This window comes from Callorhinchus milii, unplaced genomic scaffold (genome assembly GCF_018977255.1).
Source record: "Callorhinchus milii isolate IMCB2004 unplaced genomic scaffold, IMCB_Cmil_1.0 Scaffold10, whole genome shotgun sequence".
Lineage (NCBI taxonomy): Eukaryota > Metazoa > Chordata > Chondrichthyes > Chimaeriformes > Callorhinchidae > Callorhinchus > Callorhinchus milii.
In genome coordinates, this window is record NW_024704751.1 from 1,110,112 (window position 1) to 1,137,159 (window position 27,048).

The 27,048-nt window shown below is 49.1% G+C and overlaps 1 protein-coding gene across 1 annotated transcript; it reads right to left on the reverse strand.

The window, feature by feature from the left end:
- Positions 1 to 3,339: 3,339 nt before the first annotated feature.
- Positions 3,340 to 27,048, reverse strand: ankfy1 (ankyrin repeat and FYVE domain containing 1). Its single transcript, XM_042338432.1, has 25 exons — positions 26,974 to 27,048; positions 20,431 to 20,623; positions 19,163 to 19,281; positions 18,375 to 18,510; positions 18,069 to 18,192; positions 17,271 to 17,420; positions 16,599 to 16,764; positions 15,730 to 15,934; positions 14,871 to 14,939; positions 14,503 to 14,699; positions 14,291 to 14,388; positions 13,783 to 14,005; positions 12,334 to 12,432; positions 11,180 to 11,333; positions 10,617 to 10,785; positions 9,789 to 9,907; positions 9,105 to 9,261; positions 8,310 to 8,510; positions 7,707 to 7,883; positions 6,877 to 7,024; positions 6,259 to 6,349; positions 5,223 to 5,347; positions 4,555 to 4,701; positions 3,819 to 3,909; positions 3,340 to 3,497 (listed from the first exon to the last, which is right to left on the reverse strand). Exons 1-25 carry the CDS (start codon positions 26,981 to 26,983, stop codon positions 3,365 to 3,367), a joined length of 3,501 nt encoding a protein of 1,166 aa, XP_042194366.1. The 5' UTR covers positions 26,984 to 27,048; the 3' UTR covers positions 3,340 to 3,364.

Sequence of the window (27,048 nt, forward strand, 5' to 3'; positions counted from 1 at the left end):
TTTACCGTCCAAGTGTAGATTATTAATTAATAATCCTTGCATTTGATACAGCGCCTTATCACATCTTCGAGACGTCTCAAAGTGCTTCACAGAATATACTGTAAAGTTAATCGATTGTATATTTTGTGGGCAAAACGCGGCAGCCAATTGCGCACAGCAGCGTCCCCACACACAGTCGTGGATTGAAGTGATCAAATTATTATTTTTTTTTGGAAGAGATTTTTACCCCTGGAAAGCAATCCGCCAATTTACTAATAACCGGGTTCCTACTTACTCCTGGGTAAATGGAGGCGTGTGGAGTAAGGAAACTTACACTGTTAATGAAACAGGTTAATATCTCGATTTGTGAAAAACGCAGCAGAAAACACACTTTTGATAGAAAACAAAACACGTTGCACCGATAACACCACTGCGCATCGCAGGCGGGAGGGCGGGCAGCAAGAATCACATCAGACAGCGGTTAGCAAAGAGACTGTATTGATTATCAGGTCTACATTGTTTGTAGCAACATTTCGGGCAATTTGTGAACATCATAGTGCTACATCAACAGCTTCACTTTAACACCATGAACAGGAGTAAAAGACACCACTGCCGGAAGGATCACAGGGCTGTTTGTGCATCCGGTTCCCAATGTTAGTGCAAACAATTCGGCCGTTAGTAAAAAAAAAACAACAGATCCTTTCCTAATACTGAACAGCGCCTGGATTTACAGCAGCAGCTTTTTCATTGTAAAAGGTCTGTAACCAGCACCTCAGCCACTGAGCAGCTGACCTCGGAGCAAAGCCTCGGGCTCCTCTCCTCATCATCGAGAAACTCACTTCTAGTTTAACGTCCAAGAGAGAGAGAGAGAGAGAGAGATTCGGACAAAATAAAACAAACAATATTTTGCGGAATAGAAGTAAAATGAAAGGAGAAGCACTAGAGTGTATTGAGAAGACAGTCAAGACCTTGCAGTAAGGTGGTTGGAAGGGGGTGAGGGGGGTGGGAGAATGCTGTTGTGGGTTAAAGCTCACCTCAGTGAGGAAGGATTCAGGGCAAAATGATGTTGTTGCTTTGGACGGGGTTGTGAGGACAGAGTGTGTGAGACTCCAGGTCGCTCATTTCCCCAAGTTTCCTTCAACACTGCCATTCGAGTCTCCGCTACAGTGCACATGGTTTACACTGACCCATGTAACGGAGGAGAGGAGCCCACACACCTTCCCACAGTGAGCAAACCAACCCTTTCAATGCTCCACATTGCAACAAAGACATTATTTGTTCTTTTAGGGCACCACATTGCCAGGAAATCTCACACACCACACACACACACACTCGGTTGGTGGGGTGGGGGGGGGGGGTAATAATATCCTAGTGTTCTTGTAAGTATCCAGTACCCCATAAAACGATCCCTGTCTCACTGCCGAGACTCTGACCGTAATCCAGTCATTTCAAATCCAATGTATCCCTCAACTGGGAGACAATCCGGGGATGCGATTGAGCCGGTCAGCTCACAGGGGACGCTGCCCATTGACATGACTTGACCTCTAACCACTCAGCCCAGCACCAACCCGGGTTTAAACATCCTGACTGGTTTGAACGGGGGTGGCTCTACGGTAGAGACCCCGAGAGCAGCAGCACGCAGGCAGGTTAGACCGGGGGAGACAGACCGCACAATTCCGGTCCGACTCGAGACTCGAACAGAGAGATAAAGTTCACACAACTTTCCCAGAGCGGGTTTAGCTGAGCACCGATTGCGCAAGACAAACTGTAGTGGATTTTGGAATGAATTTTATACAATAATTGATGATACTTTTTAAAAATAAAAAAAAACTTATCACAACCGAGTATCACTCGGGTTGGAACCAGTTTTAGCCCCAAACTCACAAGGTGTAACAGCTCCCATTTGTGCTGACATTTGAGATGAGGATTTAAACTGTAATGGCAGGCAGCGCGTTAAAGGTTCCCTCCCCTTGTAAATCCCCCCCTTTGATTTGCAGGCAGTATTTGCTGCATCACACCATTATTCCAACATTGGGATCACCAGAAGATTCTGGGAATGGGCAGAAAAATGCCAAATTCCAGGAATTGGTCCACGCACCTTGGAGTCTAATATTTCCAAACCGGAATGTCGTGTTCAACTTAACGTGACATCAGAATGTGAGATGAATAGGTGGCCCCCAAATTAATCCATCAATACAGGAATCCAGGGCAGGCGAGCGAGCGAGCGAGCTCACAGCCAACACCATGACAGCCTCCGAGTCATCAATGTCAGAGTTTAAACCAGTCACCACCACAGACATACACACAAAGCTTCCAGCTAACCAGTGGGCAATTACTATCAAACCCAGCACCACCAAACCTAAACCAATGTTGCTCTGTTGTCTAACGTGCTACATTCTGATAGTCTAACCCCCCTCCCCCCCCCGCCCACCCGCACACACACACAATCTTTGTGCATCCAATACAGCATTGAAGACAAGACACCAATTGTATCACCTGGTCCCAAGTTATTTAAAAAAAATACAAACAGGAAACAATCAGGATTCCTTTAAGTGTTGTAGTTCTTTCCCAACCCGCAATCTTTAGGGAAAAACAAAGTAAGAATTTAGTGTTCAGAGTCTCCACCCCACCCCCTACATACATAAACCTTGCCATATACATTCATACGCTGTCTATGATTCAACCCGGTCGTGTGACAAGTGAAGATTACACTGGTCAGTGAAGTGATGAGGTCTGGTGACTCTCAACTCCGCAGATTTCCTATCTAACAAGACTCTGCCCATGTCCCCGCTCAACACTGATAAGCCAAGTGTGGACCAAAATCTGATGGCGTCAATCAAGAAGGGACACTTTGATAGCAAGGCGAGGGGGCGGGGGGAAGGGAGGGGGGAGTGGTGGTGGAAAGTAAATAGAGTGCGTTAATCTGGGGTTAAAGTGTAAAAATTCCTAGACATAATATGATAGAGAGGTGAAGCACGAGACGCAAGAGGGTCTTAACCTTGATACACTACTCCGGTTTAACCAGACAAGCCGACTGGTGGATTATAGTCAGCTCACACCCAGATCAGCTCGAAACAGCCAGAGCTCAATTCACATCGACTCTCAATGGCTGGATATCCATCGCCCACCCTTCGATCCATCCATCCATCCATCCATCCCGCTCGCCCGCCCGCTCTCCATCACGACCGAGTCTGCTAATACACCGACAATCAATGAGCATAATTTCAATGTGAGTAACAGGAGCTGGTCTGCCCGTTAGCCCTCTCCCTGGCGCAGGTGCTGTCAAAGCCGCTGGGCTTTGCTGCTGAAAGACGAGAAGCAAGACTGCGTCGCTCCGGGTGGTGGTGGGTGGGAGGGTGGGTGGTGGGTGGGGGGGGGGGCTGCACTAGGAAACCCCTCCCAGCGTCAGCACATCAAAGCAAATGTCGCACACGCGCACCGGCTTGTTCAGGTCAAACTTGATGATGGGGATTTCCTTGGTGGAGCATTTGTGACACAGGAGACGGCCACAGTGACGGCTGAGAGAGAGAGAGAGAGAGAGAATAAGTCAAAGGCTCAAAACATCTTAGATTTGAAGCCACGTCACCCTTTTACAAAGATCAAGTGGAGCCCGCAGGCCTCCTCCCTGCTTTAGAGATTATACATTGTATTTCAATACCCACAAAACACAGTCACTACATTTTCACCAACGCGAATCAAACGTAAGGAAAGTTAATGTCCTGCCCGGCTAACGTCATTCAACAGGTAGACGTTTAACCCTGCACCCAAACCACCCCAACAAGGCTCTGTGTTAGAGAGTGAGAGAGTGAGAGAGAGAGAGCAAGCGCCATGGCACTGACCAGTGGTGTTTCCGGGTAGTGACTCCAAACTTGGCCACACACTCAAAGCAATTGGACCCATCGCACCACGGCGGTTCCTTGGACAGCATGTCTGAAACCAGATTCACCTCAGCGTCACCGCAGCAACTCACCGTCCCACCCCACATCATCCCACACCGTTTCCCAGCCCCCCACCAACACACCGCTCCCCTCCCCCACGCCCCCCCCAGACCCCCGCCCCTGCGCAAAGCAAGCTTCTTCAGCACAGTCACACAACTCCTCCATAGACTCCCCGCAGGTCACCAACCATCTTAGTCTTGGTTAAAAAAAATGCAGCGTTGGTGTCCATATTGACCAGGAGCTGTGAGCCTGGGCTACACTGCACGTCAGCGAGGCAGTGATCAGTAACTGGCACAGTCTGACACTTTCCCCACAAAACCTCTCACCACCAGCAGCAGATACCGCACAAAGTCTAATCAATACAATACAGCCAACAGGAAACACACAGTAACATCTACTCTGAACAATTTCCCTAATTCCCTTTTGTTCCTGGAGATCATTTTAAACACAGTGATGGCTTCTGCTTCCTGAGGGCAGAGCGACCCACCCTCTAACCCACCCCCTCACCCTCCCCGGCTGGCACTGCGGATTTATTTATCACCCAATTCCAGCCCTCGGTGACGTTAAACCAAGCGCAGCAAACAGACAAAGCCCCGAATCACACGGCAATGCCTCTGAGAGTGAGGCGAGTGGGTACCTAGAAGCCGGAAGAGCAGCTGTTTGGTGGCCACCTGGTAGTTGAATATGTTGGTGCCCTGATTGTTGTTGACGCCCAGTCTGGCCCCGGCTCGTACAATAGCCCGGCACAGGTTTGCGTTTCCCTTCATGTAGGCGAGCAGCAGCACTGCGAGGAGACGCACACAATTACAAAGTTCAGTCATTGCATCTCACAACAAATCCTGTGAAGCAACAGTTGTGACAATGTTCAGCGCTGGGTGTTATGAATGAGAAACAAAACCCCAAAACGCAATGTAAACAGGGTTCCTTTGCCAACACCTGGTACCTCCTGTAGCTCAGTGGTTAGAGCACTCACTTCCCAAGCGAGAGGACCTGGGTTTGATTCCCGGGCAGGGCGAAACATTGGGCAAGTTTCTTTACTCCACACGCCTGTTTACCTCGCAGTAAGTAGGAACCCGATTGTTAGTCGATTGGCGGATCGCTTTTCCAGCTATAATTTCTTCAAAAAAAAACTTGGTCGCTCAATCCACAGCTGTTTGTGGGACGCTGCTGTGTGCAATTGGCTGCTGTGTTTCTCCCACAAAATACAGTCAGTTCACTTCACAGTATATCCTGTTAAGAGCTTTGAGACGTCTCGAAGACATGATAAGCCGCTGTATCAAATGTAAGGCTTATTATTATTATTACCCGTGTTGCCCTCGGAGTCAGGCTTGTCCAGTGGGTACTCGGGCATGCACTCCAGGAACAGCTCGAAGATGGTGGCTGCGTTCTCCTTGCCATAGTGGCCGAGGACGTGCATGGGCGACTGGCCCCTGAGGGAAAAATCACAGCGTCTCACACACAGTCAACAACAACCTGCATTTACACAGCGCCCCTCAAGCAGGGCAGTGTCCTTGATAGTGGCGGAGCACGACCCTGATCTGGGGGGAGGGGGAGGTGATCGTAGGCACGGTCGAATAGGAAGGTCTTCAGGCGCGACCTGGTGATGGTGAAGGGCAAGGCGGAGGGATAGAGGAAGAGTAATCCAGAGTTTTGGGGCGTAGGAGCTGAAAGAGTGGGGGAAATGGAGGGCACTGGGAACATGCAGAAGGCCAGAGCAAGTCGAGCGAAGGCAGCGGGTTGTGGGGTAAGCAGGTCGGAGAGATAGGGGGGTACCAGAGCACGAAGGGATTTGAAAACGAGTGCGAGGATCCGAGTCAGAACGCCTCAGCAACTTTCACAGGAAAGGGTTACCAAACATCAAGGCCCTGCTGTAGGAAAACGCAAACGATTTGTGCACAGCCTTGCCCCACGAACAACCACGAAGGGAATGGCTGGTTATCAGCACATCACTGGGCAGGACGCCAGGGGATAGAAGGACCTGCTCTCTTCTAATAAGTGCCATGGGATTGTTGGCACCCACACAGCTGTTTAGATGAACAGTTTGATTATATCATCCAAAAGGATGGTTGGCACCTTCAACAACACAGCGGGTTCCCCCTTTGCCCCCAGTATTGGAGCATCAGCCTGGACCGTGAGCTCAAAAACCCCCACCTCAACCTTCTGGGTGGAGGAGGGCCAGCGCGACACCAGCTAAGACTGTCAGAGAGAAGTAGCAGTGAGGCATGTTTGTGGAATCTCCTGCTGTGATCACAATTTACCAAGTTGTTGAGCCAGATGCCGTGCAGATTAGCGAGTTACAGAGCTAGAGTTAGAGGCTGGCCTGGGCTGAACCCGTCCCTACCTCAGGTTAAAGGCCTCAGCGTCGATGCTGGATTCGGTCAGGAGTACACGTACCACGTTGAGACGGCCGTGCATGACAGCCAGGTGTAGGGCTGGAGGAGAGAACGTTAACAAGGGTCAGGGGGCAAAGCCGCGAGCAGTTAGCAGCACAGCGAGGAGATCTTTACAGTTAGCCTCTGAACAGCCTCTTATGTTTAGCGCGTAGGTGCATCTCAAAGCTCTTCACAGGATAAACAGTCAAGTGGATTGTGTATTTTGTGGGTGAAACGCGGCAGCCAATTGCGCACAGCAGTGTCCCAAACAGTCGTGGATTGAGTGACCAATTTTTTTTTGTGTGGGGGTGGGATTATTACCCCCAGAAAGCGATCCGCCAGCCACCCAACAACCAGATTCCTATTTACTGCCAGGTAAACAGAGGCGTGTGTGTCTCTGCCCTGCCCGGGAATCGCACCCAGGTTCTCTCACTCCCAAGCCGAGCTACACTGCAGGACTCCAGAACTGTGGGCAGTCGCTCCAGTCGCGACACCTTCGCTTCGATAGGATTCAGCGCTTAGAACAGAAAGGTTTACCGGAGCCACGCTGGTCTCCGGGCGCCGAGCTGGACTGGGGGCCCACTTACCGTTGTTCCCGTTCTCGTCCACAGCGGCGTATTCCACGGCGTTCTCCAGGAGCACGGAGCAGATGGTCGGCAGGTCGTGCTGAGCCGCCAGGTGCAGCGCCGTCTGCCGATGCTTCGTCAGCTCATTCACCGCAGCCCCGGCGAGCAGCTGTGAGGAGGTAACACATAGAGCGAGGCTTAATATTAATACTAATACTTGATATTGATATAGCGCTCTATCACATCGTTGAGATGTCTCAAAGCGCTTCACAGGATATACTGTAATGTACAGAGGAATAACATTTGCAAACCTCCAGCCCTCTGGCACCACCCTGGTGTCCAAGGAGGATTGAAAAATTGTGGCCAGAGCCTCCGCTATTTCCTCCCTTACTTCCCTCAGTAACCTAGGATGCATCCCGTCCGGGTGACTTATCTACCTTGAGCGCTGACAATCTTTTTAGTATCTCCTTTCGGTTTATTTTTATCCTATCCAATTTCTCTACCCTCTCCTCCGATACTGGGGCATTGGCTGCATCCTCTTTCAGTACATCAGCCATGCCCTCTGCCTCCACAGGTTTCCTCTTTGGTTGCTAATTGGCCTCACCCTACCTTTGACTAACCTTTTATTCTTTATATGCTTACAAAATACTTTAGGGTTTCCTTTTATGTTACCCACTAACCTTTTTTCATACAATCTCTTATCTCCTCTTTTAGTTTTCCTCTGTACTTACTGCTGGGTAAACAAAACAAACCAAGCTTCTGTAACAAAATTGTATGTTACAAACTTCTCAAACGAAATAATTAGCGATAGTCAGTCAGAGCACAGAAGCAGTGCCATCCCCGGCTCTCACCAGGTTACGGACGATGATCTCTGAGCCGGCCTGCACGGCGAGGTGCAGGGGCGTGAGCTTGGAGATGTCCTGCACCCTCGAGTTGACATTGGCCTGAACGCTGATCAGGAACAGTACGCTCTCAATGTCCGAGTTCTGAACAGCAATGTGAAGGAAGTTCCTCCCCTTGTTATCAACCTGGTCGTGTGTGTGGGGTGGGGGGGGGGGGGGGGCGGGTGGAGAGAGGTGAAGAAAAATTAGATCTTAACAATGATAATTTTAATAATCTTAATAATGATAATTTGCATTTGGTTTAACGCCTTATCACGTTGTTGAGACGACTCAAAGCGTTTCTCAGGATATGCTGTAAAGTGAAGTGACTGTGTATTTTGTGGGCGAAACGTGGCAGGCGATTGCCCACAGCAGTGTCCCACAAGCAGTCGGGGATTGAGTGACCACTTTTTTTTTTTTAAAAAGTCATAAAAAACCCAAGACTCCCTCACCGCCACCGCCTGAGTGGGCTCCAGGCGGAACAGCACAGGAGCCTCGTCGGTAAGAACCCAGGCACCGCGCACACGCAGACCGCCCGTGCTGTACGTACACAGGGTCCCTCCGCGTCCTCACCTGCTCCGCTGCTCCCGACTCCCGCTTCAGGATGGATTCCGCGGCCTTGTTGTTCTTGTAGGTCATCGCGCAGGCAAAGGGGGTCATGCCCTGCCGGTCTCGCACACTCAGCCGGATTTCGGGATGGGAGATCAGGAGCTGGATGATGATGCTGTGCTGGTTGCTAATGGCAACATGGATTGGCGTTCTTCCCTCAGCATCCTTTTATTTTCCCCCCAACACACAAACAAGAACATTAGAGCAGCCAGTCGAAAAAAAGACCAGCTCCATCTAGTTCACCTTCCACCTTCCTGGCGGTCGCTTAAACATATGTCCCAAACTACCTCTGTACTAGTGAACTACCACACAAACCCCCCCCACCCCTCCCCACACACACACACGAAAATGTTTCCAGTCAAAACGCAACAGGCCTCCCGCAACTGTACAAGAGCTCCCACATAACAATAAAATCCTTGCATTTGTTATAGCTCCTTGTTGATAAGTCTCAACGCTCCTCACAGGATATACTGTAAAGAGAATTGACTGTGTATTGGGTGGGTGAAACGCGGCAGTCAATTTGCTCACAGCAGCGTCCCACAAACAGTCGTGACGTGAACGAACAATTTTATCTGGGGCAGTGGGGGGGGTGGCCATTGTTGACCTCGTTCGGGACAGAGGACAAGGAGCAAAGAGAGAGAGAGAGAGAGACACACACACACAAAAATCTGAAGTTATTTAAATTTAAAAGGAAACCATTTTGTCCTTTAAAAACCAATCCGTGAGCAGAAGCCGTCTGACTCTGTCAGTGACACTGACCTGAGAGTTGACGTTGGCAGCGAACTCCAGGAGACATTGCACCACCTCCTCCAGGCCCCAGCTGGCCGCCATGTGCAGCGGAGTCTGCCCGTCATGGGCCTCCTCCTCCCCCTCCCCGCTGGGGCCCGGCCTCCGAGGGCTGTTCACGTCGCAACCGCTGCAGATGGGGAAACGCAGCTCGGTGAGCGCCATTCCTTACCTGACACTCCTGTCCTTGCTTTCTCACTTTGCTTACCGACAGTAGCCCCGTCAGGTAAAGCCGAGCGAGTGAACAACAACCACTTGTACTTATACAGCGGCCCTCACGCGGGGCAGCGGCCAAGCCGGGGGGGATACGGTCGAAGAGGAAGGTCTTCAAGTGCGATCTGAAGACGGTGAAGGAGGAGCCGAGGAGGAGGGATTGAGGAAGAGTGTTCCAGAGTTTTGGGGCGGAGTGGCTGAAAGCACAGCCACTGATAATGGAACGGAGGGCACGAGGGACAAGTGAGCAGAGACAGCGGGTGGCGGGTTGGGGAGTAAGCAGGTCAAACAGGTAGGGAGGTACCAGGGTGTGAAGGGATTTGAAAACAAGTGTGAGGATCTTGAAATCCATGTGTCCGGTGTTAGGGAGCCAGTGGAAACTGGCGAGGACTGGTGCGATGGGGGTACGGAGTTCATGATGAGGGTAATGGTGGGGGAGCAGACCTGCGGATGAGGAAGCAGCCAGTGTTCTCGTTGTTCTCGTCGATGGCTCGGTGCAGCAGAGTCTGCAAACACCCCCCCGGCCCTGGTCCCCAACTGGTCGCATCACAGCCATGTCGCACCTGGAAACACAAATATATTTTGTCATTGTGGTTTCAAAGAGTCTGATAATATTTGTCAGGTCAGGGTATCAAGGGATATGGGGCAAGGGTGGATAATTGGAGTTGAGGTACAGGTCAGCCATGATCTTATAGAATGGCGGAACAGGCTCGAGGGGCTGAATAACCTACTTCTATTTCTATGTTATTACTTGACATACACACACACACACGAGAGAGAGTGTGAGAGGGTTGGGTGGGTGGGGGGGGGTGGAACTGGGGGCTTGTGGAGTAGTATAAACAGCGGCATGGACTAGTTGGGTCGAATGGCCCGTTTCTGTGCTATCACTCTACATAACTCTTCATTTCACAATTCCGGTTAAAAAAAAATAATCTCAGTTATGCAGGAGCTGAATCTACGTTCGCAGGCGAGGTTTGGTAACTCTGTCCCCGCTCTCCACTCCAACACAGTAACTTTCCTGTGCTTAAACAACAACTTGCATTTATACAGCATTTCAAAGTGCTTAACAATGGCAGAGCCTGACGCCGAGCTGGGGGGGGGGAAGGGTAGAGGTGACCATAAGCACAGTAGCAGAGGAAGGTTTGCAGAGGGGAAGGAGGGGGCAAGTCCAAGAGATTGAGGGAGAGAACTCCAAATCTTCGGGGCGCAGAATTACCCTGTGTTACACGGCCCATGTCACATGGCCCACTTGGCGGTCAGTGGTCAGCTCACCAAAGTGGAAGCGATGTCCTCGAGCCCACTCTCCAACGCTAGCCACAGGGGCACGCTCCCCTTCTCATCCGGCACAGCCATGTCAGCACCACGGGTACAGATAGCATCGACCACGAGCGGGAGCTGGTTCTTGATGGCCAGCTGGAGCCCCGTCTCCCCGTCACGGGTCCTATCAGGAATGAAGGAAAAGCAGGAACGTCAGGAGATGGAAAGTCGGCACAGGAGGTAATGGAAAGTAGATTAGAAGTGAGTGAGAGAGAAAGAGAGAGTGAGTGAGAGATAGAGAGAGAACCCATCAGCCTGCATTTATACCAAGGTCAGATTCATGAGGATCTCTACAGTTTAGAAATGACATTAATTAGAAATAAAGTTGGGGAGGCAAACAGCAGCATGGACACACACACGCAGGTAAGTGTAGATTAGTGTGTGTGCGTGCGGGGGTTGGAGAGAAAAGAAAGGAAAAATAAAAGACAGGACGTTACGAATCGCTCCCGAAAGCAAAGATTCTGGGCTCTGGTAAGAACATCAGGGTAGAGAGAGATGACCTGGGCCAGGGAACTCACCGCACATTGATATCAGCCTGGTGCTCAAGGAGGAAGAGAGCGCTCTTGCTGTCCTGTCTCTGAATGGCCATGTGCAGCAGGGTCTGGCCATCAGGCATACTGTCATTGATGGCAGCTCCCGAGCCCAGCAGCTGTGCTGCTATTTTGTGCATCCCTGCCAGAGCACACACAGTCATGAGGGGAGCTCAGCCAACAACCCGCAGTTCACACTAAACACACGTACACACACAGCAATGCCTGAACTACAGAAAATCACCCTCTTTGCTTCCACAGCATATTCTCCATTAAAAAGTGGATGAATAATAGTAATAATCCTTGCATTTGGTACAGTGCCTTATCACGTCTTCTAGATGTCTCAAAGCGCTTCACGGAATAGACTGTAAAGTGAATTGACTGTATATTTGTGGGCGAAATGCGGCAGCCAATTACGCACAGCAGCGTCCCACAAACAGTCATGGATTGAGTGACCAAATTGTTATTATTATTATTTTTGGAGGGATTATTATCCTCGGAAAAACAACTCAGTTCCTACTTATAAAATAATAATAATATTCCTTGCATTTGATATAGCGCTTTTCACATCGGGAGGACGTCCCAAAGCGCTTCACAGAACACACTGTAAAGTGAATTGACTGTATATTTGTGGGCGAACGCGGCAGCCAATTGCGCACAGCAATGTCCCACAAACAGTCGTAGATTGAAAATGACCAATTTTTATTATTGTCTTTAGTTTTGGAGGGATTATTATTAGGCTCTGTGTGGAGTAAGGAAACTTGCCCAAGGTTTCGCCCTCTGCCTGGAATTGAACTCAGGTCTCTCACTTGCAAAGCGAGTGCTCTAACCACTGAGCTACAGGACTCCACTTACTTACTTCTAGGTAAACAGAGGCGTGTGGAATAAGGAAACTTGCCCTACGTTTCGCCCTGCCGGGGAATCAAACCTAGGTCCTCTCCCTTGCGTGCTCCAACCACTAAGCTACAGGACTCCTGAACTAAGTGGAATACACATCAAACGGTGTAACTGCCATTTGATACTGTGTGCGAGCGTTCCCTAGTAAAACCGTCTCCAGCACATCAAGAAGATGGGTTTGAGGGAGTCGAGGATTATAATTCCAATTAATTTAAAATCCCCCCACACTCCCCGTGCTCGGTTACCTGTCCACAGCGCCAGTCCCAGTACTGTCTGGTCTCTGGAATCTTTCAGGCTGAAGTCAGGAATGATTTGCAGGTTATTCGTGGCGTGAAGTGCATTTGCTGAGTTGATGTAAACACAAAAAGAGTCAGTTTTCCCCTCCCTTCTTACTTTGACAGGTTAGAAACCACAGCACCCCCTTTATTAATAACAACAATAATATTCCTTTTGAATTTGACTGTGTGTTTTGTGGGTGAAACGCAGCAGTCAATTGCACACAGCAGTGTCCCACAAACAGTCGTTACAAATAATAATATAAATATATAATATTTATCAATATAAACCTTTATATTCGTATAGAGCGTTAGTCAGACCCTATCTGGAGACTGCATTCAGTTTTGGGCACCACACTTCAGGAAAGATGTATGGCCCTGGAGTAGGTGCAGCACAGGCTCACCAGACTCTTAAAGAGTTAAGTTACAAGAAAGGCTGTGTAAACTTGGATTGTATTCCCTTGAGTTTAGAAGGTTGAGGGGGGATTTGATTGAGGTATTTAAGATGATAAAGGGATTCGATAGGGTAGATACAGAGAAGCTATTTCCTGTGGTGGGGAATCCAAAACAAGGGGCATAGTTTTAAAATTAGAACCAGGCCATTTGAGAGTGAAATCAGGAAGCATTTTTCTACTCAAAGGGTGGTAGAAATCTGGAATTTTCTCCCCCAAAAGGCTGTGGATGCTGGCTCCATCCACACCTTCAAGAGTGAGGTTGATAGATTTTTGGTAGGTCAGGGTATTAAGGGATATGGGGAGAAAGCAGGAAATTGGAATTGAAAGGATTAGTTGAGATACAGATCAGCCGTGAGCTAATTAAATGGCGGAACAGGCTCCAAGGGCTGAATGGCTTATTCCTGTTCCTCTGGATAAAGCGTTAGGGTTAGAAGAGAAAGATAAAATAATAATTCTTGTATTTGACACAGCCTTTGGCCTAGCCAACAATCCTCCAGATAAATTGATAATGTTGTCACCATCATGGCTTTGTTGTTCTGCACAAATAGTCACCACACTTCATTACTTCATCACCTGCAAAATGCTTTTGAGATGCTTCAGTGCTAATAGCGCATTAGCATTGAAGTCAGGGATGCAATAAGTATGATTAATAATAATTGCATTTCATATAGCCCCTTATCACATCTTTGAGACGTCTCAAAGCTTCACAGAATATACCACAACGTGAATAGACCATATATTTTGTGGGTGAAATGCGGCAGCCAATTGCGCACAGCAGTGTACCACAAACAGTCGTGGATTGAGTGACCAAATTATTATTATTTGGAGAGATTATTACCCCTGGAAAGCGATCCGCCAATCGACAAACAAGTGGGTTCCTACTTACTGCTGGGTAAATAGCGCGGTGTGTGTTTTAGAATGGCCAGAATTCTAATTGCGACAGAGCGCAAGGGAAGCCACTGACCTTTCTGCTCCAGGATGACGGACACGACGTCTGGGTGGTTGTAGGCGATGGCCATGTGGAGAGGCGTTTGCATGTGCAGGCCCTCGGTGGAGGTCTGGGCGGGTCCGGGGCAGGTGGGGAGGGGCTGGCTGGTCTGGATGTTGGGGTTGGCTCCATGGAGGAGGAGTTCCACGGTGAGACTAGCCAGGCCGTGTCGGCACGCGGTGTGCAGCGGAGTCTCACCCTGGCAGGTGCCACAACAGCAACAGGTTCAGAGAGAGAGAGAAGAAACTCAGTCAAAAACACTCACTGGGATAAACGGCTCTCAGAAACCGTGCAATGAGATGAACAACGCCAGGAAAAACACCACCAACAACAAATTGCATTCACACAGCGCCTTTCACATCAGGAGGAAGTCCCAAGGCCCTGGATGGTCAAGGATTTGGACCCGAACTGGGGGTTGGGATCAGGAAGGGTGGAGGTGGGGGGAAAAATGTTTACCCCTTACGCACCCGTGCCCCCAACTCACCCACTCGTTGTTGTGGTTGACCTTCGCCCCGTGAGCCACGAGGAAGAGGGCGGCTGCCTCGTTCTCTGTCTCTGCTGCCCTTTGTATCAGGCAGTTGCCTGGCAACAGAAAAAGGTGAAAAACCCTCAAACCCGAGTTAAAGTGGGAAGCCGGAGGAGGAGAGAGGGTTGGGAGAAAGGTGGGAAGAGGCTTTCTCCCAAAGGATTTCTCACCCGTCGAGTCTGGAGCGTCGGGGTTACTGCCACGTTTGATAAGTTTGGCCGCAAAACTGTTCTCGTCGAACGAGGTTCCGTTCATAACTGGGACGTCGTCGAAAGGATTCACCGACTGGTCAGAGTCTACGGTGATGTCCTGGAGGGCCAGCCACAGTGCTGTGCTCCCCGCATGGTCCTTCAGCTCCAGGTCACACCTGCAACAAATAACATTTCTATGTCTCTCTCTCTCTCTCTCCTCTCTCTCACACACACACACACACACACGCGCGAGTGTACCCATGGCAAACAGCTCAACATGGATCTTAGCATGTAACTTGATCACAAACATACACTTGCGCTCCACTATATTTAATGCTCCCACTTACTGTTTGCATTGCAGTAACTGCTGGAAGACGTGCTCGTTTCCAGTTATTATGGAGGTGTGCAAAGGCGTCCTGTGATTAGAGAGAGAGAGAGAAAGAAAGAGTTAGCATTCTGGTTTACAGCTGTGTCATGGCATCTTGCAGTAATACAAATACTTCCTTGAGGGAGTTAGCGTCAGCAGTAAAATAGTCAGCCAGCTTCGAGGCAAGCTGTCTGTAAAGATCTGCAGTCTGTGTCCCCAGGTCCCAGTGGCCAGGGCTGTTGGCAGGTCCTCTCGAGTTCAGTCTACGACAGAGGCCAACACAGATTCTAAACCAAACCATGCACATGCAACATAATTGGGGGGGTGTGGGAGGGGGGAGGAGAATTGGAGCATTTTCTTCAGCCAATCGTGTGAAGATCGACTTCAAATCCTCACACTCGTGTTCAAATTCATTCACCCCCTGGCACCTCCCGAATTCTCTGACCGCCTCATTCCCTAATCCACCACCCAACGCCTCCGCTCAACTGGCACCGGCCTCCTGCTCGTCCCTTGCACCCTCGGCCCCACCACTGGAGGTCGCGGTTTCAGCCTCTGCGCTCCAACGTTCTGGAACACTCTCTCTCAATCCCTCCACCTTACCCCCTCTTTCAAGTCCCTCCTGAAAACTTTCCTCTTCGACCGTGCTTATGGCCACCTCCCCACTCCCCCCAACCCCCCGGCTCAGAGTCCACTATTGTTAAGCGCTCTGAGACGCTACCCTGCATGGAGGGCGCTATATAAGGGCAAGTTGTTGTTGTTGACGTTTTGTAGTAAAATGATAGCTACAACAAGACTTCTGCAAACCAGACGCACAAAACACCGCCGGGCGTAGCACTGACCGTCCTTTGCTGTCTTGCATGTTGGAGTTGGCTCCGGCCTGTAAGAGGCCCTGTGCGATATGCGCCATCCCCGCCATGGCCTCTGTGGAGTGCTGCTTGGGGCTGTACGCAGCCACCAGGTGCAGCGGCGTCTCGTGTTCCACGCTTGTGGCCGCGTTTACGCGAGCCCTGTGCCGGATCAGGAACTGGGCCGAAAACTGGTCTCCTGGGGCCGGGGGACAGAAAATTAGAACCACACACCCACCTACACAGTCCTTGCATTTCACACAGCATCTATAACGTGGCAAAATGTTTCAAAACAGTAAACAAAAGGCAAAATACTGCAGATGTTGTCAATCTGTAATAGAAACAGAAGTCGCTGGGAACATTTAGCAGGTCAGGCAGCATCTGTGAAGAGAAGAAAGTGACCTTTGGTCATCGACCTGAAGCTTTAACTCACTTTCCTCTCTCCGTAGATGCTGCCTGAACTGCTGAGTGTTCCCAGCCACTTCTGCTTGTTTCAAAAACAATTGTTTAGTATGGTGATGAACACAGCAAAGCTCCATAAATAGGCCCAATTTCAGCGACCAAATGCACCCTGGATTTTTGACTCAACTTTCCATCTCTGGCTAAACTTGAAAAATAATTTATTATAGTCGCTGCATTTTAAATAGCGTCTCCCTAGGACACTGGGAGAGACTCGCTTCTCTTTGAGAAGTGGCTACAAATCAAATGCATTCTTACAACATCTTGCACCTTAACCTATCAGTTTAAATACATTTCAAAAAGATTTTACAATGGATATCTAATATTGTATTAGATATATGATATAATTTCACGATGTATAATGTTCCTGGAGCGAGCAGCAGACGATCGCTGACCACCTTTACCTCTCTGGATGGCCTTGTGAAGCAAACTCCAGCCGACTTTATCCAACATGTCAACGTCTGCCTTGTTATTGACCAAAGTGTTGGCGATGCTCTCCAGCTTCCTAGAGAGGGCGAGATCCAAGGCCAGGTCCCCGTTACTATCAAGCTCGTTCAACTTGCCGGGTAACTGCGAGAAACAGCAGAGATTATTAGTGAAACAAAATGATTTGACACCAGCAGGNAAAAAAATGACCAAAACAGCTCTGACTGTGGCCGGTGCTGCAGATCATGGAACGGGAGATTGCCGGTTCATATCTCAGTCCTTGCGGAGATTCTCAGAGCAAGTTAAATTGGCCATGGCTTTCCTAGGGTTAGGGAGGGGAGGGTTGTGGTTTCCCGGGCAGGGCGAAACCTCAGTGGAGTAAGTTTCCTCTGTTTACTTAGCAGAAGTAGGAACCCGGTTGTTAGTCGTTTGGCCGATCGCTTTCCGGGGATAATAACCCCTCAACAAAAAAAAATGATCACTCAATCCACACCTGTTTGTGGGACGCTGCTGCGCACAACTGGTTGCCAGGTTTCGCCCACAAAATACACAGTCAATCCACTTTACAATATATTCTGTGAAGTGCGTTGAGATGTCTCAACATCGTGAAAGGGCACTCTATCAAATGCAAGGATTATTATTATTATTACCTGGGAATCCATTTCGATGAGGAAAAGAAACACCACATCTTCTCGCTCCACTTTGATGGCTTTATGCAGAGGGAACTGCGTCTTGGACTTGATCATTTTGTATAACAGAGGAGCACTCATGCTGCTGAAATCATCCTTCCGAAGATCGTCCTGGAAGAAACACACCAAATTCACTCTCAGCTTAAATCGTGCAGCGAGTTTAACATTTTATCGAAGATTACTCATTATTTTAGTGTTCACATGTAAACGCACAGCAGGTCATATATCCCAAAGCGCAGTGGGTTTTATAACGGACAGTAAATCCTGTGTCACATGCCTTACACTGCTGAAGGGGCATCTCACAACACAAGCACTGGCAGTGAACATCTTAAGATTGACCCAGAGCCTGCCTCGTAATCTATGTTTATATATAACACGAAACCCCTCACAGACAACAAAGGGGGGAAAGAATCCAATTGAGATAGACATCCTGAGATGCTCCTTACTGGCTCCAAACCAAGAGAAACAGCCTAGGTTTCCTGACCACCTCACAGAAGGGAATTGGGGGTGCAAAGATTACAAGCCAGAGCAAAAACCACATACACAACCTGGTGGTTGATCTGTGTTTGATTTCTCTTCCTGCCACAAACTATAGGCACGGATCGCCTGGGTTTGTAAAAGTAATCGCCAGCAAACTTAACGCGAGCTTCTTCCAAGCACAGACGACTGGTAACGAAGAGGTGATGGATTGGGTTTACGATTGTGGAACAAGACAAAGCTTGTGTTCTGTGCTCTCCGTAGCATCCCCGCTTTACTCACCCAGTGGCTGGCTATGATCTCAGCACAGTAGTTCATTAGAGTGGTGGCGTCCAGCTCCTCCGCAGTCTGGTAGAATCGAATGCAGTTCCGAACATTGACCAGCGACATGACTCCCTTTTCACACCTATTGGCAGGAAACGTGGAGGAACGAGATTGGTTGTACTCCAGTCAGTGCTACAGTGTTCAATACCCAAGACAAGTCTGAATTGCCAACACAGTGTAAAGCAGAACAAGAGACCGAGAGAGAGAGCGACCGAGACCAAGAGGGAAGAGAGACACTGACACTAATCACAGCATTCGGTTCACCTTTCCCGGAGGAGAATCAGCTGATATCGATTGGCTAGTTTCATAAGCTCCGTCAGAAACACGTCATCTTCCTTGAGCTCGAGCTGGTCTGTATAAACCCATCGCAGCATTGCCATGGCCACCTCTGGCTCAGCACCTGGCAAAGGGAGGGGGGAAAAACAACCTGAACTATGGCTGAAACTTGCAGAGCAGGCCCGAGAAAGCAGGAGATGGAGAAAGAAAGGCACTCAGTGAGCTACTGGCTCTGCAATCACAATCCATAAAACTCCACAGCAAACAGGTTCCCCTCCTCATAGCGCTCTCAAATCAATGGCGCACATCCCACGAATGGTGAATTTCCAGGCGAGAGACAAGGGAAAGCCCACTCTCTAGAGCTTTCCCCTGCCCTCTGCATCGCTCGCCAGCCAACAGATCAGCCAGTTGACCCATTGCAAGGCCCGAGACGTTATTCTCGAGCCGGAAGGAAGTGCACAAGAACAGCTCATCTAACTCAAAGGCCTAGCAAAGGCTGAACACAGGGGGCTGAAATTCCAGCTAGTTTTAGAAAGCGCTTCTTAAAAAAAACACGGTGGAAAATTGGCAGTCAGTTAAAGAGTTTAACAACAACTTGCATTTTTAAAAAGTTTACATAGTGCCCTTTATGTAGGGTAGTGTCTCGGAACACTTAACAGTGACGGAGCCTGACGCCAAGCCAGGAGAGGCAGGAGGAGTTTAAAAAGTGTGCGCGTGTTAGATTCTAAAGAAAAAATGTTCTAACCCAGAGCACACAGTGTGAATGGTGGACTAACCAGACAGGTCCAGCTGGTGGACAGAGGCCAGGTTCGCTAGGCTCCAGGTCTCGCTGCGAGCGGCCAAGACAAACTTGTGACCATTCAGCATTTGATCTCCGACCTTGACCTTCAGATCACTGCAAAGTAAATCACGTAAAGGTGTGAAAGCGTAGCGTTTCTCCTCACTCATCACACACTCGCAAGTTCGTCACTGTATACACTTGGACCAGTCAAACGTATGCTAATCTCAGACATCCTCAGCCTCGGGGCAGCATCAGCCAGGCTTTGCATCACCAGTCAAGTATATTGATTTCTGCTCCAGAGCATTGAACCTTCAAAAGGAATAGCTAACGACGACTCTTTTATCTCCCCGCACAGAGTCAGGCTGCATCCTTACGAACCAAGATGCAGGATAAAAACTATTTGGTTCGGGATGCTCCGTGGTCTTGAGTTACACAAGAGCCACAATTATAATTGCAGAAGATCAGGGCTGTGTGCATCCCTGCACACCTGGCCGCCAGCTTTACATTAACAAAGTAAAAAAAAAGCATCCCTCAGATCGGTTCAAAGGGACCTTTCTAGGCCTTGAAATACTACAGTGAAATCCGCAGTGTGTGTTTCCATCAGTACTTCCGACAACCAGTTACCTTCTTATTCACGGCTGTTCTTACTGCTGCTACCCAGTGGGAATAATTACAGCAGATCTGCCAACAAACCGAGGCTCACACAACAATGCCTGCTGCTTTATACAGGAGCAGCGGTGAGGGGAGAGAGCGGTAGAGAGGGTCCCATCTGGACTGGCTCAAGCTCATCCAACAACTGAATCATCCACTCACGGTTATAATTTCGAAACAGCTATTACAGACAGCGAATAGCGCATGGGCCTAATTGACTAGCAGTAAGTAAGAATCTGGTGGTTAGTCGATTGGCAGATCGCTTTCTGGTGGGTAATAATACATTTTTTTCAAAAAATGTGGTCACTCAACTGTTTATGGGACACTGCGTGCGCAATTGGCTGCCGCGTTTGGCCCATATAATACAGTCACTCCATTTTACAGGATATTCTGTGAAGTGTTTTGAGACATCTCAACGACGTGATAAGGCGCTGTATCAAATGCAAGGTTTATTAATATTATTATTATAATAACTAACAACGTAGTAGAAAGAGGTTCAACCCAGGCCGAGTGAAGATTTACTGCCCACAAGGTGGCTATGCACAAAACGCAAAACAGCGCTGCTCAGCAAGTCAGCGGGTCCACACTGCCCGGGCGGTGACAAGCCGTTACCTGTACTGCTCGTGCTGATAAAGCTCGGAGACGATGGACAGCAGCCGGCAAATGAAGGAGTCGCCACTGGTATCCTGGCTGGACACGGCCTCCAGCATGGCACATCTCTTCTCCGTGTCCGCCAACTTCTGCTGCATCTTCACGTACTCCTGCCGGAGCAGCGCCAGGTGCTTCTGCAGCTTGGTCACCTCCTCTGTGCGCGCGTGAGGGGGTGAGAGAGAACACAGCGACAACGTCAAAAACAAAAGATTAATGATCATGGGATTTTTTTTCAAATATTTATAAATGAATAAAATACATTTTTAAAATTTGGTCATTCAATCCACGGCTGTTTGTGGGACAGACGCTGCTGTGCACAATTGGCTGCTGCGTTTCGCCCACAAAATATACAGTCAATTCACTTTACAGTATATTCTTTGAAGCGTTTTAAGACATCCTAAAGACGTGATAAGGCACTATTTCAAATGCAAGAATTATTATTATTATTGTATTATTATTGTCCCGCACCAGGCTTCGGGATCACATCACTCCCACCCTCGCTCGCCTCCACTGGCTCCCCATCCCCCAGAGGATTGATTTCAAGATCCTCATCCTCACCTACAAGGCCATTCACGGCCTTGCTCCCTCCTACCTCTCCAACCTACTATCCCCCTACCTACCTGCCCGTACCCTCCGTTCCTCTGGCTCTGGTCTGCTCCACGTCCCCCGCCCCAACCGCCCTACCATCGGTGGTCGGGCCTTCAGCCTCTCAGCCCCAGGCTCTGGAACTCCATCCCCAGTGCCTTCGCCGCCTCCTCCTCTCCTCCTTCAAGGCCGGTCTCAAAACCTTTCTCTTTGACCGTGCCTTCAGCTCCCCTCTCGACTCTCTTCCTTCTCCTCGCTCCCTCCCTTCCCTCCCCTCACCCTGACCATTTCCCCCCTGCTCGGGTCATGACCCAACTGTGCAGCGCCTTGGGACGTCCTCCTGACGTGAAAGGCGCTTTATAAATGGAATCTTGTTGTTGTTGTTGTTATTATTTAAAAAAAACAAAGTTCATCTCGATTAATATATCCCAAATTTTAGCTGCTGTACTTGGGACAATTGTTAGCAATAAAATATATTCCAAAATATTAAGAACAGGGTGACACAGTCCAGCCTGAGACAGGGACTCGCATGACAACCAGGAATCACTTGTTGCAACGATAAGTTCGTCATTTTGGGGGTAGTTTTCTGACGTGAAAGATGCTATACAGATGTAACTTTGTATTGTATTTTACTTGGGAGATAGAAGAGCTCAACCCCAGTAACACTTCAAGGATAGGATCCTAGGGTATGGTCATTCTTTCCAAGGCTAATGTTACTTCCCCTGACAAGATGAGTGTTACAAACACGTAAACAGAGCTACAGCTCTCTCTCTAACAACAACAACAAAATTACATTTGTAAAGCACCTTTCACGTCGGGAGGACATCCCAAGGCCATGGACAGAGTTACGGATCTGAGCTGGGGATCGGGGTGGGGGAGGGTGGAGGGCAGTGTGGGAAGCAGGGAGATCAAAACTACCGTCGAAGAGGAGGGTCTTGAGACGGGTCTTGAAAGTGGCAAGGGAGGGAGCGAGGCGGAGGGACTGCGGGATGGAGTTCCAGAGGTGGGGGCAGAGTGGCGGAGCGAGCGAGGCGGGGAACGTGCGAGGTGGGGAACGTGAAGCAGGCCGGAGCCCGCTGAGCGGAGGGAGCGAGCAGAATGGAAGGGGGTTAGGAGGTTGCAGAGTTAGGGGGGAGTAAGACCATGGAGGGCTTTGAAGGTGAGGACCAGGATGTTGAACTGTGTGATGGGAAACCAGTGGAGTTGGGCGAGGATGAGGGTGATAGGGTCGTGGAGCCTGGTGCGGGAGAGGACACGGGCTGCAGAGTTCTGGATGATCTGCAGCCCATGGAGGTAGGAATTGGGGAGGCCGACAAGCAATGAGTTTGCATAGTCGAGCCTCAAAGTAATGAAGGTGTGTATGAGGGTCTCAGGGGCCTGCGGTGTGGGAGAGCGGTGGAGCCGGGCGACGTTGCGGAGGTGGGGGAAGGCAGAGCGGATCATGGCGCAGATGTGGGGTAGAAAGGATAGTTGAGAGTCAAACAAGATCCCAAGGTTCTGGACCGGCTTAGCAAGGTGGAGCGTGCAACCATGGATGGTGATGCTGTCAGCACCTGAGGTGGAAAGCAGGGAAACTGTGGTGGTTTGCCCCGCTATCTATGGTCACCTCCCACCCCGAAGATCTGCAGCACACCGCTGAAATATCATGAATGTAAAACTAAGATTAGTTTAATTTTTTTTCCCTCCCCACCAAAGAGATGCATTAAAAAGTTACTCAGGGAGGGAGGCGGGTGGGGGAGAGGGTTTGGAGGGAGAGGGGAGAGGGTGAGAAAGAAAGCACAGCAATACACAGACTGAGAAGACTGCCATCTTTCGGGAACTCCTGTTTTTTTAAGCAAAAAAAACCCACAGGTCACTGTGTCACAAGAGACTGTGCAAAACAGCATTTGTGTTGGTTCAGTAAATAATGTAATAGGCAAACAAATATGGCCAGAGGAAGGACCGCCCCTTCCCCCAGTGCAGTGGCTGCTGACAGATCAATTCTTCTGCATAATTCTCGCTAATTCAGAACTTCAGCCCTCACGCTCACTCCTTATTTTTTCCTTCCTCTGAAAAGTAAACTGTCATCGTGTTCCCCCTGCCCACCAAAACCCAGAGGTCACTTTCCAAGCCCAGTTCTCTGTCGTATTGCAAACAATATTTCCTTTCCAAACCTTCACTGCAGCAAGGTAACGATTAGAAAGTACCCCTACATTTGCTCACTCCTGTAATTGCCGTACACATGTTCACACCGTAGCTGCTAGTTCACAGGGACAAAAAGTTATCAAAAAGCCTAATGGGATGATGGCCTTTATCTCACGGCAGCTGGAATATAAAGGAGAGGAAATGATGCTTCAACTATATAGAGTCTGGTCAGACCCCCTCTGGAAACTGCGTTCAGTTTTGGGCACCACACCTCAAGAAAGATGAGGAAAGTTCTGGAGGGGGTGCAACACAGATTCACCAGAATGATAGTAGGGCTTAAAGGGTTAAATTATGAGGACAGATTGCATAAACGAGGTCGTTTATATGTTTGAGGTACAATCTAATTGAGATTTTTAAAATAATAAAGGGATTCGACAGGGTATCTACAGAGAAACTATTTCCTCTGGTAAGGGAATCCAAAACAAGGGGCATAATCTTAAATTTGGAGCTAAGCCATTTTAGAGTGAAATCAGGAGGCAGTTTTTCATACAAGGGGTAGTGGAAATCTTGAACTCTCTCCCTCAAAAGACTGTGGATTATGGCTGGATCCATTAAAATTTCAATTCTGAGGTGGATAGATATTTGTTAGGTCAGGGTATCAAGGGATATGGGGCAAGGGTGGGTAATTGGAGTTGCAGTACACATCAGCCGTGATCTTATAGAATGGCGGAACAGGCTCGAAGGGCTGATCGACCTATTCCTGCTTCTATGTTCCAGTTATCAATGACAATATAAAAAGGAAAGTGCAAGCAACTGGCTGATTTTCATAAAGCGCCTTCCTCGTCATCCGCAGCAAAAGCAGCCACAGTGCATTTGTGAGAGGGCATAGAATACCTCCTAGTCAGCCAGCCAGCTGCGAAAAGATCAACAATCAGCATGCACGAAAGACAAGAGTGATTATAACAACAACATTGTTCTGCAAAAAAACCTCAGCCATCAAGCTACGTTCACTTGTGATGGCCACCACCCCAGAGAAACGCACATGTCCCCCGAAATCCATCGTGGGCAACGAGCATCTTCAGTTCGGTGGATTCCATAAATGCAAAATGCAAGGATTATTATACCTTAAAAAAACCCAGCCTTCTTTATCAAGTTTACAAAAACAAACAGGTTGAGCAGTTCCGCTTCTCATGTCTATAGCTTCTAACTACAAAAAGAACCACCCCAAATGTTTGCATAATTTCACCCTCTGAAAGGCATGTCGACATTTTTCACTGTGAGGAAAAGTGATGGCGAAAGAAAAGGGAGGCGAAAGAAAAATAAAGAGTAATCACAGTACCATAATTTCAAAAGTGAAATTCTTAGAACNAAAAAAATTATAATTTAATGATTGAAAGAAATGCAGAATAAAACACAATATTTGGTAGACACTACAATTATAATTTTGTGTGCAATGGAGACTTAGGACATAAAGCTGATTACTTCAATAAACCCACAAGAATGGGGTTTACTACAAGTGGGTCTCTAATTAGTTTCATGTCTCTACATTTGCCAGGCAGAAATTGGGAAGCGCTAATTCTGGCAAAGTGGCAGTGGGATGTAACGGCTGGGAGACGAGCACCTTTAGAATTAATAATCCCCCAGGCTACAAAGGCAGCCTCTAACCTGCTGTGACACAGATTGATTGGTAAATCTCACTGCCCAACAGGGATGGCAGACAGAAGCCAAGCAATTCCCTGGGTACAAAGAGGAGGGGAAGCCAAGATGGATCACGCGATTCCTTTCAGCCTAATCGCCTAATCAGGTCCACGGAACAGAAAGATGAAACTGAGGCATGAAAACATATCTTTAAAAGTCCCTAAATTTGCTATGGCTGGATTCATATTTGGGAGGCCGTCTCGAAGCACTTCACACGTTTACTGTAACGTGTAGTGATTGTGATAGTCTCAGAAAGCCATACAGAATAGATAATGTTTAAAAGGGAAATGCATAAATATTTGGGGTGGGGGGAAATGAGAGTAATCTGACAATTGAGGAAAGGCTAGGAATTAGGACTTTTAAAATCCAAGATTTATATTTTAAAAAATCCTTGCACTTGATATACCACCTTATCGTGTCATTTAGACATCTCAAAGTGCTTCACAGGATATACTATAAAGTATAGCAACTGTGTATTTTGTGGGCAAACCATAGCTGTCAGCTGAACATAAGAACAGCAAGACGAAAGAAGGCCAAGGTCCATCCAGTTCACCTTCCAAGATCCTTGCAGTCGCACGCATGTATTATTTGTCATGTCCCAAACGGCTGTGGATGCTGGATCCATTTACATCGTCAAGACTGAGGTGGATAGATATTTGGATCCATTTACATCGTCAAGACTGAGGTGGATAGATATTTGGATCCATTTACATCGTCAAGACTGAGGCGGATAGATATTTGGATCCATTTACATCGTCAAGACTGAGGCGGATAGATATTTGGATCCATTTACATCGTCAAGACTGAGGTGGATAGATATTTGTTAGATCAGGGTATTAAAGGATACGGGAAAAGGTCGGTATAATTGGACTTTAGGTACAGATCAGTCATGATTTTATGGAACAGGCTTGAGTGGCCGAATGGCCTACTCCTGTTTCTAAACTCTATACTGTATCCCAAGATATTATTTCCTAAAAGAAATTGCACACAGCAGCATCCCACAAACGGCCACGGAGCGAGTGGCCAGTTTTATATGGAGGATTGTTGGCCAGGACACCGGGAGAGTGAGAAACAACCTTTTTTTAAAAAAAAATAAGAAATTAAGACAGCAATGGAACAAGTGTGATGGGCTGAATGGCCTCCTCTTCCCCCAGTTGCTGGGGAAGGAATGAGGAAAGACAGAAGACACAGAGAGAGAGACAGACAGACAGAAGTCCAGAACTAACTGCACCCTCTGACCTCCAGAATGAAACTGCACTTCACAAGTTACACAAATGCCGCTCTAATGTCGTGGCTGCAGAATGGAAGGCGATTCGGGGGCAAAGCAGAGAGAGAGAGAGGGAGGGAGTGAGGGGGTGAGAGAGAGAGGGAAGGGAGAGAGGGAGGGAAGGGAGAGAGGGAGTGAGGGGGTGAGAGAGAGAGGGAGGGAAGTTGGTGAGAGAGAGAGGGAAGGGAGAGAGGGAGGGAAGTTGGTGAGAGAGAGAGGGAAGGGAGAGAGGGAGTGAAGTTGGTGAGAGAGAGAGGGAAGGGAGAGAGGAAGGGAAGGGAGTGGGTGAGGGAGGAATGGGTGAGGGAGAGAGGGGGTGAGGGAGGTGGGAGGAATGGGTGAGGGAGGAGGGAGGGAGTGAGTGAAGGGGTGGGGGGGGGGTGAGAGGGGGGGGGGGCGAGGGGAGAGTGAGGGAGTGGGTGAGGGAGTAAGGGGGGGGGGAGGGGGGAGTGGGTGAGGGAGTGAGGGGGGGGTGAGGGGGGGTGAGTGAGTGGGTGGGGGGGGTGTGAGGGAGTGAGGGGGGGGTGAGGGAGTGAGGGAGTGGGTGAGGGGGTGTGAGGGAGTGAGGGAAGGGTGAGGGAGTGAGGGAGTGGGTGAGAGGGGGTGAGGGAGTGAGGGAGTAGGTGAGAGGGGGTGAGAGGGGGAGGAGACAGATCTGAGGTAAAGCCGGAGGTTGTGAGCAGCGGCTTCTCTCATGTACCCGGGGTTGGGGGGTCTGTGTCTCCCCCTCCCCTCCCCCCAGCCCCGGACCCTCCGCTTCTCGCCCCCCGGTCCCGGTGCCGGTGTCCGGCCTCGGCCTCGGCCCCACAGAGGCGCCGCCGCCCTCTTACCTTCCGCCATGTTGGCTGCTGACGATCGCGCGAACACTTCCCGCCTCTTAAAGCGACATCGACTCTTAAAGCGAC